At 41.4% G+C, this 15,425-nt stretch overlaps 1 protein-coding gene across 2 annotated transcripts in view; it reads left to right on the top strand.

Annotated features, from left to right (window-relative positions):
- frem1b (Fras1 related extracellular matrix 1b) overlaps window positions 1-15,425 on the top strand; it is a 169,366-nt gene that overhangs the window by 118,453 nt on the left and 35,488 nt on the right. Inside the window, exons 26-32 of one of the 2 annotated variants that reach the window (XM_042006153.1) lie at window positions 1,779-2,199; window positions 4,129-4,330; window positions 4,790-4,934; window positions 5,017-5,146; window positions 12,930-13,002; window positions 13,087-13,236; window positions 13,329-13,675. In XM_042006153.1, the coding sequence (XP_041862087.1) occupies window positions 1,779-2,199; window positions 4,129-4,330; window positions 4,790-4,934; window positions 5,017-5,146; window positions 12,930-13,002; window positions 13,087-13,236; window positions 13,329-13,675 (1,468 nt within the window). Of the gene's footprint in view, window positions 1-1,778; window positions 2,200-4,128; window positions 4,331-4,789; window positions 4,935-5,016; window positions 5,147-12,929; window positions 13,003-13,081; window positions 13,237-13,328; window positions 13,676-15,425 lie in introns of those variants that run through there. The other variant, XM_042006154.1, reaches the window with a different exon arrangement.

Genomic DNA, 15,425 nt, shown 5'->3' with positions numbered 1-15,425 from the left:
TAATGCTTTTTAAACTTTGACTTCATTAATGAGGATACATTTTAATCTCTTCAAATTATTGTGTCTTTAACCCCTGAATACCTAAATTTATATACAATTACATAATGTCTACAATAATAATAATAATAATAATAATAATAATAATAATAATAATAATATGAAAGCAGTACCCTTTTGAAAACAGGTGTAGAGCTGTGTGATCCAGGTGTGACTGAAGCTACTGACCTGAAACTGTTTTGCCGCACAGCGGGAAGCTCGGCACAAATCAGGAGAATAAACGACAAATTATCCACCTGCACGTTCTGACAGGAGGATATATCTGTCCCCTACAGTTTGTGGCACACAATATTTGGCCAACAAAATAAAACTGGGCAGCGAGACGAGAGAGAAAAGGCTGAGCGTCGGGAGACGACAGGCTTTCTCTGCAGCAGTATGTTGATCTGCTTTTCCAGCCAATTTGGCAGCCACAGGATTTTTAAGGGGGGAGGAGGTAGGAAGAAGGGAGAGGGAGTATATAAGTGTGTTCAGACCCCAGGTTTGTCACCCAGAACTTTGCTGCCCTAAACGGCTGGATTTCTGGTTCCAGAAGACCCATCAGATCAGAGCCAAGACTAAGAGATGAGCCAGCTTCCATCTGAGCCGTGGCTGCAGCATTCTGGATCAGATGGAGACTTTTCAGAACATTTCTGGGACAGAACAATAACCTGGAATCCCAGCCCAATCTCAGTCACTCACTCAGAGACTGGATGTCACTCCTTTGGGAATATTACATAGCTGAACGAAGGTGGTCCTAGAAAACTGTTTTATGTGTGACTCCAGGGACAGATCCTAGTCCAAATTAACTCCAAGGTTGTATGCCTGTGCAAATTTCATACCTACCACCCATGTTTACAACAAAAATGTGCATGTTTGTACAGATTTTTCTGCACTGTCAAGGATGGAAATAGAGGAAGTATATGAAACCATGTAGGCTACACAAAATCTGTTTGATCTTCTGCTTTGGTTTTTGATGTGCTTTGGAAACATGTGATAGTAATATAGGCTAATGATAACAATAAACGGGTCATTTTAAAAGTTATGTATAATTTAATTTTATTATTTCAGCATAGCCGGGCCATTTAATCAGTTTACAACTGATGATCAACAAATTAAACCGGTACATGTAGTAGAAGTTGGTTACTCTGTTTCCATGGAAGGCTGGATGGATGGTACTTTGTCCAGACATAGGCCTGCCTTTCTTTATTTTACCAGTGTACAACGGTAATTGCTGGTGAACAAGAAATGCCATTCTCTTCCAGCCATTTATAGTCAGCTGGTCATTCTTTTTTTTATATAACTTTCCAGATGTGTCACAGTTTGTTATTAAACATTTAATGCAATAACCACAATGTATGCCTAAGGTTGAGTCCCTTCATTGTCATACTTCTTTCTGCTACATTCACATCTGGAAAGTTATATCAAGAAAAGAATGTTTGTGCGTTGTGTTGCTGTGAAGGCAGATGATTAATGGACGTTATTTGGAGAAAAAGTGCAGCCATGGCCAACCTGAGCGATCGTCCCTGGGCAAACTTGACTGACTCTGCAGCCAGATATAATGTGTGGCCCGGGGCAGTTTGTTAGCTGCAGGGTGGAGAGGCAGATTGCGTTGGCACAGGGTTGCAAGGACTAATCAATAAGAGTTTCTGTAACTGCATCCAAACAGCAGGAAGCGCTAAAACCATGGCTATAAAACAGACTCGTCTGTCATTATCTACACGGGTGTATTCTCCTGTCTGCAGTTTTGTCGTCACCAATGGCGACTCATCCCGCAGCGGTACCGTCCTCTTCACCATCGAGCATGGTGACCACATCGCGCCTACGCTGAGCCACAATGCCGGCCTTCGACTGCACGGTGGCTCTACAGCAACCATCACTGCTGAGCAGCTCCAGCTCACAGACCCCGACACTGCTGCCGCCAACCTGAGCTACATCATCACCCAGCCACCACGATACGGTAAGCTACTGCTGAGAGGAGCACCGCTGCCCTCACCACCCAGGTTCACCCAGACCAACGTGGATGAGCTGAACCTGGTTTACCAACATAGCCCGAACAGCCCAGCAGAGATCGACTGGTTCTACTTCCTGCCAAGTGATGGATCCAACAGGGGATACCTGGAGTTTGGACAGCTGAGGGAGGAGCCTGCCGTCTTCAACATACAGGTGAGGGAAAACGTGAAGTTACATCTTATAATGAAAGAGGCCGGGAGGGGCCCAACAGCAGGGGTTTGCTCCAGGGATTTAGCCTATTACTCTGCAGAAATCTACATAGTCAAGGAGTAAAGAAACATATAAGTATCCTCCAATTAAGTTTTCTGTTAGAAAGGTGTACTGCAAAAAGGCCACTCCTCCACATGTAGGCCACATTAGAATGTCACGTTTAATCGACTCAAAGAAATCACAGACATAAACCACGTAGCTTCTGCTCCTGCCATCCAAACACAGGTTTACCTGCAACAACAGACAGATTTTCAGATCAGGTCAGGTGGTAAATGCCAGCGTCCAGAGCCTCTAAAACTGGACCGTGTGTTGCACAACATTGAATGTGTGTGTGTGTTTGTGTCTGTTAGAGAGTTCATTAATACACCAAACAACCCTAAATCACCACTCTGCACATAAAAATATTAAGAAATTAAAAAACATTTGATGTTTTAAAGGAAAACTTCAACAAAAAACGACCTAGATGAAGTTGAAAAGCCTTACGTGACAGATTTGGTGGTTCTGTCCAGCAGATAGAAGCTGCAGCACATTTGCTTCTTTTAATCCAACGAACATGTTCAAGCCTCTGCTGCTATATAAAATTCTTATAACTGAACATCCTTCAACAGAGATTATTCGATGATTTTTAAAGCAGGCTTTGTAGTAAAAGCAGAATTTTCCACTGTTGATCATGTGATGAGAAACTATCTGAACCTAATCTGCTGAATGATGAGACAAAATTCATCATCAGACTTCTCCTTTTTTTCCTGCCACAAAAAAAAAAGAAAGAAAGAAATCTTAAAATCTTTTGGATGAAATGTAAATTTTAGTGTTTGCTTGGAAATTAATTAATTAAATTAAAAATAAATTAACTTTAATTCTAAAGGGTCCTCTATTAAACATTAAACATGAACAGAAGATGTCAGTCTCTGAAGCAAAGCAACAAGGACAAACATGTGACGTTAGCTACACCCAGTGGCAAGAGGTGGAACTGCAGCTGCATCTGCCCTTCCTCTCGAGCTTCCCCTCAAATATTCAGATCTTCCTAAAACACTGAATGAAAGCTAAAATATTAACTGAGACGTTGCAGAAGAAAATCTGTGATCAGAACCAAATTAAATAAAAACCCATTTAAGAAATCTACTACATACATTTGCTTGTTTTGACGTTTACATCTGTACTGGACGATGCTAAAGGCCTGATGAAGAAAACAAGAAACAGCTGATTTACAGAAACATGTTCAAACACAATTATACATCCAGTCGATGTTTTTATTCTCCATCCCAGTCTGAATCCTCTTAAAAACACTTTCTGTCATTTCTTTCAGTAGATTCTAGCAACAGTTCTCCAGGATCCTTGAAGGACTTTCCAAAGCTTTTCATTGAATGTTTCCGCCTTTTGTTCTGTTCTCTGTTTCAATAATGTTGAGGTCTGGGTTCTGGGGAGGATCCCTCCCTCCATCAGACCTGTTTCCACTGATCTTCAATCCAGTTCTTGTCATGTGACATACCTCAGTGTTTTCTCTCAGTTTCCCTTCTTGACAGCCAAGTTTCCAGCTTACAGAGAATCACCTTGTTGCTGCTAAATCCTATTTCCTGTCTGGTCTTTGCTGGTTTCACAGATGAAACTAAAGAAATGGGAACAAATAATGCTTGTTTGTGACAAAGAGCTTAAAGATCCAGTCTAAAGCAGTTCTTTGGTACGTGGTCTGTTATGTGTCTGTTTGGACTGGATAGTCTCTGGATTCATCAGATTTCCAGATTTAGTGGGATTCTGATGAAGCAGGAAAATGTGAAGAAATCTGGTTAAATCTCCGTTCAGATGAAAGATGAGTTTTCTCCTCAGACTTGATCCTGGATTCCCACCTTTGATTTAAGTGTGTGCTGGTCTCAGGTGGTTCAGGAGGACCGGAACCCTCCCAGCCTGACCACCAAGCAGAGTCCCAGCACCGTGGTGGATCTAGGCAATGGGCGCTTTGGCATCTTCATCACTGGCCGACATCTGCAGGCCTCCGACCCCGACAGCCCCACGGAGCAGCTGCAGTTCTCCATCAGCAGACCTCCTCGGTTTGGCTACCTAGAGAACGTCGCTACAGGTGAGCTAGAACTGATCAGACCCTCACCAGTCTGGATTCTTGTTATTTTAAAAGTTTATTTTATTTGGCTTATTTTATTATCATTTATATTAATTTACTCATTTTAATTAATTATTTACTTATGTACTTATTTATTTTCAAAAGTACCCATTTATGCAGCTTTTTAAATTCAGTTTTTATTGTTTTGTTTTCCAACGTAGGCCTACGCTGTTTTTATGAACTCCTTTATCTATATTTTCATACCTGTTATTTATTCTTTTAATTTAATCATCTATGTTTTGTATTCAGCTCCCTTCATTTTTAACTAATAATTTAGTTTATATTTACTATCTATATAATGATTTAATATCAAAATATAATTTTTAAATAATTTCTGACATTGTCTCTTTTTTTGTTATGATTAGTAATTTTTTGCCCTTTTGGCCCTCAGTGGTTTCAGTCTGTCTTCCCGTCCTACAGGAGCCTCCATCAGAGGCCGGTTCACCCAGCAGGATGTGGATCAGCGGGCCGTGCTCTTCGTCCTCCCAGCAGACGTTGAGGTGACAACCGACAGCTTCTTGTTCAGCCTCAGCGATTCGGCAGGAAACAGCTCTCCGCCCCAGACGTAAGGTTCTGACGGGGATCAGATCCCATCTCTCTATGTAGGGTATAAGCCTCATGGTGGACTGGGCTGTATGTGTCTACAGACTCAACCTGTCCTGGTCTCGTGTGGAGCTGTCGGCCCGCTGCTACCGAACCTGTGAGACGGCTGGAACGCTTCAGATCCAGATCCAGCGCAGTGGGAGGAGCATGGATCCCGCCTACGTGGCCATTCAGGTGATCACTGGATCGGTTCGGTTCTGTCTGATGTCCTCACAGTTTTGATATGCTTGATTGACTGGTATTAAACACCAGGACTAATTCATGGTATGGATCCCCCCATATCTTGCCTTTACATGTGGGATCATGTATGATCCATCTCATCAGTTTAGGAAAGAAAACAAAGTTAACTTTCATGTTAAAGCTGAGCTTCTCCTGTCATTTTGCTATGCTACATGCTAGGATTGCTGCTGCATTTGTTTTTAAATGGACAACAATGAATTGGCTCGAATTGATTGTGAACAGAGGTGATGGGAATCAGACACTGCTGGAATTCTGGGACCAAAAAATGAAGGATACATGCATGAACAGAGACCTGTCGCTCTGAACCAGCCATTATTTACCCTTTATTGTTTCTCCAAATACTTCCCTGCGTTGTTGTCAATAATTGCTGCAGCTGGTGCAGAAAAATAATTGGAAACCTGTTTCTGCACATTATGCTATAGAAAACTGAGATACGTCACAAGCAGAAAAAGTTTTGTTGCAGCGGACACGTTCATAAAACGGCTGTCTGTGCTTTACATATGACTGTTTACCAGGTGCTACAGTCACCTCTGGGTTAGGGTCGGACACAGTGAGGGGTCATTCACGGTGAGAGGCTCGTTCAACGTTTAGGGAGTGAGTCGGACACGGTTAGAGGGTACCCACGCTTATTTGCTGTTTTTTCTTTTTAAACTTTAAAAAGTGCAAACATTACTGCTTCAGTCTCTGCTGCCTCCTCTTCCTCCCTCTTCTGTTGTTCTTTGAGTCACGATTGTTGTGATCAGCTGATCAGCTTCTCTGTCCCAGCATTGTCTCTCATGTTTATCATCCAGCTCGTGCTGAGGACAATGAAAACTAGCAGGATGTTGATGTTAAACAGTAGCCCATTTAATCTGACAGCCTTTTATTTGAATTTATTTTCTGTTATTTTCATTACTAGCTGAGGTTTACTGGTGACACAGCTGTAAAATCTTCCGGTCCTGATACAGCCAGATGGATCAGGATCAGATATCTAACGAGTGTCAAGATTAAACCAGATGATGTTTTCTCTAAATCACTGGTGCTGTGCCGATGCTGGATCAGCAAATTTACCATTTATGAGTCATGAATGTGGTGAAGGGAAATTATGAGCAGGGTCTGAAATCCAAATCAGACCAGGATATTCTCTAACCAGGTGGTGGACAGGTAATAGAAAGGATTTATCCGCAGGGGCGGGTGTAGAAAGGTTCTGATGAAGGGGCCAAGCAGGGGCACTGACCAAGAAAAGGTGGGCACAAATGAGAATATTTAAATCTTTTTTTAAGGCCTGGATTTTAGTAAAAAATTAGCTGATTATTACAACTTAAATGCTCATCAGATGTTAAATGTGCAAAAACAAACAGCTGATGATGTTTTCAGTGTTGACTGTAACAGAGCTGGTAAGGACCCAAAAGCAACACAAGGTGGATGGGTCTGAGATGCTGTGGAGACACAGGTGGAATCAAACTTCAGTCTTCTGCTTGCGAGGTAAACCTGTGTCCTCTGGACCAACGGGAGTGACTGTGAAGACAACTGGTGGGTGAACAGAAGTCCAGGAGATGATATCAAGATGAGGGAATATTGGTTCAAGCGGGTGAGACTCACTGCAATAGCTTGCTCCTCCAGAGCATGCAGGTTGATCCAGATATTGAGCAGGGCTGAGACAAAAGGCAAGGTCAGAAACAAGCAAGGTTGGAACAAGGGAATCAGTCCAGAGATGAACGCTGGAGAGTCAGGCATGGAAGCAAAGACAATCTGGCAACTAGGGAGTGAGACAGGACAGGTTATATAGTGGCACTGATGAGGTAATTAGCAGGTGGTGCCAGCAGGTGGCGCTAATGAGGCAGAGCCAGAGAATTTAATCCTGGACTTTGTTTTTGTTTTAGGGTGTAAAACTTGGTGGTAAGATCCGTTCTGGTGGAAAACGCCGTGAGTCTTCTCTTAGGTTGATCATCAAGATCATTGTGGTTAGAAGACGAGGTGGCCAGCCAGTTTAATCAGTGCCTCCCGTCAGGCTTCAGGGTGTCTTTCTGCTGGAGGAATAAATAAAACATTCATTTATTCCTCCCTCCATCAACTGCTGCACTGTAACAAACTGACTGTAATTTTTACAGTAAACACCTGGCAAAAAAGTTGCCAATAATAATTTGTAAAAACTACTACTGATTACTGTAAATAGATATACATTTTTTTACTGGAAAACTTTTACATGTTTATACTGTAAATGAATACAAGAATGTCTTGTTTTTGGGGGAGAAAACCAACAATTACTTGTAATCTAGTGTACATTATTCTTTTGTATTTTATTTAAATTACAGAATTTACATGATAGCTGTAATTAGCTGAATACAATTTAATGCTGTTGATGCTTGTGGTTTTGTTTTTTTGTTTTTTTTTATTTAAATCTACATTGACAGTGTCAAAACTATGCATACTAGTGCATACTATGAAGTTCAATTTAGACCATACTCAGTTAATCAAAAAATAATTCAAATTGCATTGTATTTCACATTATAAGAGCCGAAGTCAGATCCACTGCAAAATAAAAGTCTTTATTTAAACTCTGCATTAAAATCCTGAAAACTATTTCTCAGCTTCTCAAAAATAATCTAAATGGTTTATCCACATGGACTCTTAGCATCACAAATTCAAGAAATATTAAAATTACCATATTTACAAGTATCATTTCAATATAAACAAACATTACTGTAGTTGACAGATGAGCAAACATTTATAAAACTGACATATAAACATTGAATGCCATAAACATGGCTTGAAAGTCCATTTAAAGTTTGGACTTGAGGCATTATCTTAATAAAGAACATTGTAACGGAGCTCGCTAGCCAACAACAACAAAGGAGGTAAGAACCCCTTTAAAACAGAAAAAATAATGAAAATCCCAGTAAAAAAAAAAAAAATCCACAAGTTAAGAAAGCTTTCTCATTTCACCTGTTTACAGCCATTCAAAGTCCATTAAATGCCTGATGAGAGAGGAAACGTGAGGATTGACTGCACTCTTCCTCTTTTCAACCACCTTCCCACTTCTTTGGCTCATTAGCCTCGCTGTGTTGGTGCCACAGGTTGGATTGATGCCAACAAAACATCTGAAACCACAAAGAAAAATATCAAACAATAAGTACCCCAAAAGTACACATAATTAATATCCCGTACAGTAAATTGTATTGTTATGATTTTTCAGACAAGTCAAAGTTACATTGTTATTAATGATGGCAAATGTTACAAAACATGAACATGCACAAATTATGCTTCAACCACAGTTACCTCTGAATGAATTCCAGTGTACATGCTGCCTGTTCCTGATACACCAAATTTAGGTTGTAAAAGCTTGAGAAAGGTGCTGCAACTCCAGCCACCAACTTATGCTGTGGTGGGACAACCACCTGGCCTTCAATGCTTAGCATCCACTGGGTTGATGTGAGCACTTCCCCTAAACATGAATAGAAATTTAATAAATATGTAGATGTATTTTCAAATAGGCTACTTGCCACATAAATTTATTTTACCTGTCAAACATTTGGTCACACCTTTTGATGTGTCCAAATGTTTGACAGGTGAAGTTGTGTATTTTTTATTTTAAAGGAAATCTTTAACTTAATCATGGGCTAAATTAGGGGGATTGCCATTTTTTTTACTTAAGACAATGAGGCTGGGAGAATCTGGAAGTTCCAGTGTTCTTTCCACGTCAGCTGCCGTTGCAAACATCTAAACGACAAGGAAAAATACCTTCTCATTAGCTCAACCATACTTCAGGGTCCAGCTTTGGAGGCTGCCAAGATTATAGTCACAATTTAATATACTTGAAACTAATAATTTCAAACTTACATCTGTCTGCAAGATGAGTCCTTCGGTTTTCTCTCTAAAGTGTGCTATAAGCAGGAAGAGCACGCATGGACATAGGTCACACTTTTCTTCTCTGTTGTACTTCATCAAGATGTTCTCAACCTCTGCTGCATTAGTCCCGACTGGTTTCTGCTGGAAGAACTGAAGGATTACTTTGCCTTTTTCTCCTATAGCTTGCTCCATTTTCTCCAGGACATTAACGTCTGTGAGTAATTTGAAATGGTTGTACAGTCCTTTTGGTGTGAACAGATAGGGCCACTCATTCTTCAGCTCAGTGATTGAATGGGGTGGGCTAGCATTAATACTTTTTCTTTGGAGGTAGAACATAACTGCCATTAACTGTGTCAAATGTCCTCTCTCTTCACCAGCTCATAGCTCATAGTTCATAGAGAACTTTCGTTTCCTTCTGTTTTTCTTTGAGACTCTCTTCAGTTTCCTGTTTTGGAAAATCAGGCTGCCATCTCACACAGCCATATTGGTCAGGTGGTCCACGAGTTATGTCTGGAGCTCCCCTTTTTGGCAGTCTTCTTCGGGAAAGAGTCCTCCCACGATTAACATGTTCAACTCGTGTTTTTAGTTGAGTCAAAAGTGACCCATAGCCACGACCAATAACAGCACCATCTCTCATGACATCAGCAAAGCTTTGGGAAGCTGCTCTGCAACCATTCTTGCAGCTGTTAAGCTCTGTGATTTTGTTGGATTTAATTCCATTAACCTCATTTCATCAACAATAATTCGTATCATTTCTCTTCGGTCTTTAGCAGCAGGACGTTTCTCTTGCGCAATGGCATTGGTGATGGCAGCAGGCATTCTGTTCCATGGTACACTGAAGTTTTCGGGCCAGGCACTCAGGTTCATAGTCATCTTGAGCTATTACTGCTGGACCCACCTGTAGTGCTTGAGGTACATGGACTTGAAAGAGAGCTGTTGGTACTGGTAGTGAAAAAAAATATCAGAAGCTTCTACAGGAGTCAGTGTCAAACATGTTTTATCTACAAGTGAAAAAGAAGAAGAAGGAAAAAAACATTATCTTGTTATAACAGCATTTAATAAATACAAATTCAAAATCTGATATTTTCTCAAACTGTTAAGGCAAATTACAAATCATGTCAAGTCAATCAGATGCACAAAATATAATTTTGCCAAATGAGATTTCTAGTTTGGTAGTTTGGTAAACGTTGTTAAAGACATGCCTGCAGTTTGCCAAGCATTGAGAAGCTTTTGGCACTAGATAGATGTGATCGTAGGAAGGAGATCTTCTTCTCTGATGAACTGAGGATCAGATGGTTTTCCACTCCAATGCTTGCCAACTTGTCCAGGAGGGCCTGCAGTTTATCCTCTGTTAGGTTGGGTAATACCATCAAGACATTTTGTCTTATTTCTTTGTCTTATTGTCTTATTGGTTTGAGGGGGAAGTCTGGAAATAGCTCCGCTCTAGATTGGATATATTCTTCAATGAGGACATCCAAGTAGGCCACCTGATCTGCAGTAACTGCTGGTGCACAAATGTAAGCAACTACCTCTCTCAAGAGCAAAATCAACTTCCAAACTTTGTTTTTGGATGGATTCTTTATCCTCCTTCCAAGAGGCACCAGTTCTGGACAGCACTTAACGTAGTATTACCTGGGCTTATCTCAGGGGGTTTATCAGCTGCCTCACTTCCCAGGTAAATAAATTGACTTATGCATCTGTTTAAATCAATGTAGGTAAATTGTTTCTCCTGGTTTACAAAATGACTGATGAACAATGCCAAGTCAACAGAAACAATGCCTTCAAAAAGATCATGTCCAAGACATGGTGGAAGACCAGGTTGGCAGACGTGAAAGTAAAGTCGCTGGTTGAATTGTGAGTCACATTTTATACCAAACACTGAGTCTGTGTCTTTTGCTCCTAACTCCTGTATGTGCTGCTGATATGACTGCTTTGTTCTATTTGAACCAGCAGACAATGGACTTACCTGAAATGTTTCTCTGTCTACTTCACAAAATCAAAAATACAGAAAAGGGAACTCTTGCTGAAATTTTCCACAAACCCACCAATACTATGAGATCCAAGATTATCTCCAGAAATGGCCCATACAAAACCTCTAATGACTTCTTCATCTTTTAAAACAACACCACTGTCCTCTAGATCCTTGAGATCTTTTATCAGTGGACCAAACACCATGTCTTGTCCAAAAAATTTGAAGTCTTGTTCTCTGCAAAGAAGAACAAGCTGCATGTGATCAGTATTTGATCTGCTGTAGGACAAAATGTCACCAAGTGTCATATAGACTGCTAATAACTTGTGTTTTTTTTGACCCGATCCTAATGGATTAACAACCTCAAAAGCGTCTTGGTAAAGGATCAGTGTCCAGGTTATCATGAACACAACATCGAACAGACTGGAAAAATAAATCAGGCTGCCAAAATTGAAAATGTCTCAGTGTGACATAGTTTTTAGACAGTACATAAGCACTAAAGTAACTTTTCTTTTTATCTTAAAACATCCTTCTGCATTTTGTATTTACCATGTCTTCACAAGCAAGGAATAGACATTGTGTATGTCCTTCCTTAGGTAGCTAGTTTAAGCTTACCACAGTATCAAAAAAAATTAAATTAAAATAAATAAATAACATAAAATAAAAAAAATAGATGGTAAATTTGGTGCTTAAGCTTCTTTAACTTTAAAAGCGTGTTACTGATAACATTTTCAATGAATTAGCCAACAACGTAACTTGCACTATTAGCTGAAGGCTAACTAATAACTCCACATGCAAATACAATCAAGTTGAAGCAACATCAAATTAGGCTATATTAATTTAAAAGTGTCATTACATTTTAACATTGTGGGTTGAGTTTAACCTACATGTTCACGGTGAGTGGATGGAAATCGATGATATTCCACGCTCTGGTTTTGCTCTTTTCCTTCACCTGCTTTGTCCACAGCTTTTTGGCCTTAACAGTGTTTAACTGCAATGTTCTCATTTAGTTTACCTGTAAATTAAATGCAAGTACCTGTAGAAAAATGCTGTAAACAACTGCAATTTTTCTGTACCCATAATACATTGCAAAATACACTTAAACCCAGGAAAATGCTAGAACAAGGCACTATTGTAAAATTTTACTGTAGAAACTGCAGCAGTTTGTTACAGTGTAGCATTGTGCTGTTTTTCTTTTTGTCTAGAAGTCCCAATGGTTTTTGGGTGGGTTTGTATTTTTAAATGTTTTGATGGATTTTATGTTCTTGCTGATATCTTAATGGTTGTTTAAAGACTCTGTTTTTGTATAGCTGCAGTCCTGTCTGTATTGATTGTTGGCTTGGGCCTGTGGACAATAAAGTTTTATCCTATCTCTTATTTAAGCTCAGACTACTTTAAAGGTGGACAGGGGGTCTGCTCCATTCTCACCACAAGGGGGTAGAAAGAATAAGTCCAACCTTCCTGGTTAACCATTTGGCAACCAAAACAAAGTTTTGGGGAATGTTCCTCCTTCCTGGACGTTTCTAGGAGCATGGACGTGTTCCCTGGTTGCTCTGAACGATGAGGACAGAAAGTTTCTGATAATGAGTGTCAGGGAGCAGCAGGGGGAATTAAATGTTGGCAAAGGTATATTTCTCTAGGGAAAATGGTTTAATTATGTGAAAGGTAATTTTGGGGTTACACCTTTGCAAAGAGATGTTCGTTGGGGCGGGTTTCATTTGTTTTTGTATATATTTTTTTTTTTCATTTGGATACTGAGCCTAGTTGGAGGGGCCTCAGACCTGAGTCGTCATCCAGTCAGGCCTGAGGCCGGGTCAGTCCACACATGGTTACTGAGAACCAGATCAGTCAGAACCAGAGAAATGTGTTTGACTTTGTTTCTGGGTCACAAATTGTTCTTTTCTGTCCTCCTTGGTGCAGGTGGAGGAAGGATCAGCCAAACCAGGCAGAGATTTCACTCACAGCTCAGCCGCTCTGATCCAGTTTGACCCAGGTCTGGTTCTGCTGCTCTGTTCTGGACTCTGAACCTCAAACTTGCAACTGAACGTGTGATCTACTTTTTCTCCTGTCAGTTCAGGTGTAAAAGTAAAGACTTGGAACATCCATCTGATGGATGACGGCCTTGAGGAGAACCAGGAGACCTTCACTGTAACCCTGAAAGACCCTCAAAATGCCATCCTTGGACAGAGAACATCTGCCACTGTGGAGATCATCAACCCCAGACGAGGTGGTCCACTACAGATATTGATTATATTGATGAACAAATAAGTAGTTCAAAGTATGCAGTTTGTGCTGTTGTCCCTGATTGCTGTTTGGTAGGAAGGTGTGATCCAGATGACCTGAAAGTGGAAGAAGACCAGCTACCTCCTCCTCATCCAGACCTCCCTGATCCTCCCCAACCTGAGGAGGAGGAGGACCCCGTCACTGACATCGAGGCAGAGCTGGTGTGGGAGAACCAGTCTCATCCTCCCAGAGGAGATGTCCCAAAACGCCAACCCTACCTGGACTACAGCGAGGTGGAGCCGCAGGACCAGGCAGCCTCCAGCTCCAAACATGTCCACCGCCATCAGGGTGGTCGGTTGCCAGGAGGATCTGCTGGGAGCAGCAGATCCAGGCTCAGAGGAGGAGGACAGGGGAGGTTCTCACCAACTGAAGGACAGTTTCAGGTAACCCTGTTGACATTTACAAACTTCTCAGTTTAGATCAATGTCAGAGTCCAGGTAAAGCCGGTCCAGAAGTCCTGGTAGAACTGATCCAGAAGCCCAGGTAGATCCAGTGCAGGTAGAACTGGTCCAAGAGAGAACAGGTGATTAGAGGAGGCGGCGCTCCTGCTGAGACCATGGGGTCATCTGGTGGGACTGACTGGTTCTGGTGGGTATCATCAGCAAATAGGTTAGTATGTTAGCAGATGACAGAGTCCTAGTACGAAGCCTTGGGGCAGTAGAAAGATGAGGAAACGTTTGTTCGTCATGAGACCTTTGGAGAACAGCCAGTGTTTCTACAGTTTAAGTCCAATCTGGTTTGGATGAAACTGGTTCTTCTATGGAGTTCTGCAGATTGCAGGTGAAACAGAACATGGAGAACGTGGCTGGTGGTTCTCACTCTTGTCAAAATGACTGAGTCAAGGAGTGAATGCAGACTATGATCTTTATTCTTATATCGGGATCCCTGTTAGCTGGAGCTGATTCAATGAATTCTCTTCCTGGGACCACATTAACTAACTAAACATATTTCATTTATGCAAGTCGTTTTGGGGAAGAAAATAACTGAGTTCTGTTTTTGTTCCACATACGAGAAGCATAAAAGCTGAACACTGCCTAGCCACATTTAATTCTGACTCTGGGAACAGAAAGTAGACCTGACCCTGATGACCTGAGAGGTCTGGTTGCTTCATGATGAATCAGAAGATCCTGAATGGACTCTGTTCCTAAACCATTCAGGTCTTTGTAAATTAACAGCAGGATGTTGAAGTCAGTTTTCTGTTGGGCAGGAAGCCAATGTGAAGATCTGAGGACTGGAGTTCTGCGATCTACTATCTTGGTCTTGGTGAGGACACAACTTGTGGGATCTACTTTCCTGGTCTTAGTGAGGACTGGAGTTCTGCGATCTACTTTCCTGGTCTTAGTGGGGACTGGAGTTCTGGGATCTACTTTCCTTGTCTTAGTGAGGACTGGAGATCTACGATCTACTTTCCTGGTCTTAATGAGGACTGGAGTTCGAGGATGTACATTCCTGGTGTTAGTGAGGACTGGAGTTCTAGGATCTGCATTCCTGGTCTTAGTGAGGACTGGAGTTCTAGGAACTACTATCTTGGTCTTAGTGACGACTCGAGTTGTAGGATCTACTTTCATGGTTTTAGTGAAGGTTGGAGGTCTAGGATCTGCATTCCTGGTCTTAGTGAGGTCTGGGAATCTAGGATCTACTTTCCTGGACTTATTGAGGACTGGGGTTCTAGGACCTACTTTCTAGTTCTTAATGAAGACTGGAGCTATAGGATCTGTTTTCCTGGTCTTCGTGAGGACTGGAATTCTCGAATCTGCTTTCCTGGTCTTAGGAAGGACTTGAGTTTTAGGATCTACATTCCTGGTTTCAGTGAGGGCTGGAGGTCTCGAATCTGCTTTTCTGGTCTTAGTGAGGACTGGAGTTCTAAGATCTGCTTTCATGGCCTTAGTGAGGACTTGATGTCTTGGATCCACTTTCCTGGCCTTAGTGAGGACTGGACTTCTAAAATCGACTTTCCTGGTCTTAGTGAGGACTGGAGTTCTAGGATCTACTGTCTTGGTCTTAGTGAGGACTTGAGTTGTAGGATCTACTTTCATGGTCTTAGTGAAGGCTGGAGGTCTAGGATCTGCTTTCCTGGTCTTAGTGAGGTCTGGGGTTCTAGGACCTGCTTTCTAGTTCTTAATGAGGGCTGGA

Source organism: Melanotaenia boesemani, chromosome 14 (genome assembly GCF_017639745.1).
Source record: "Melanotaenia boesemani isolate fMelBoe1 chromosome 14, fMelBoe1.pri, whole genome shotgun sequence".
In the NCBI taxonomy this organism is placed as follows: domain Eukaryota; kingdom Metazoa; phylum Chordata; class Actinopteri; order Atheriniformes; family Melanotaeniidae; genus Melanotaenia; species Melanotaenia boesemani.
The sequence above is the reverse complement of the archived record's forward strand: the minus strand, read 5'-3'. Positions and strand labels throughout refer to the sequence as shown.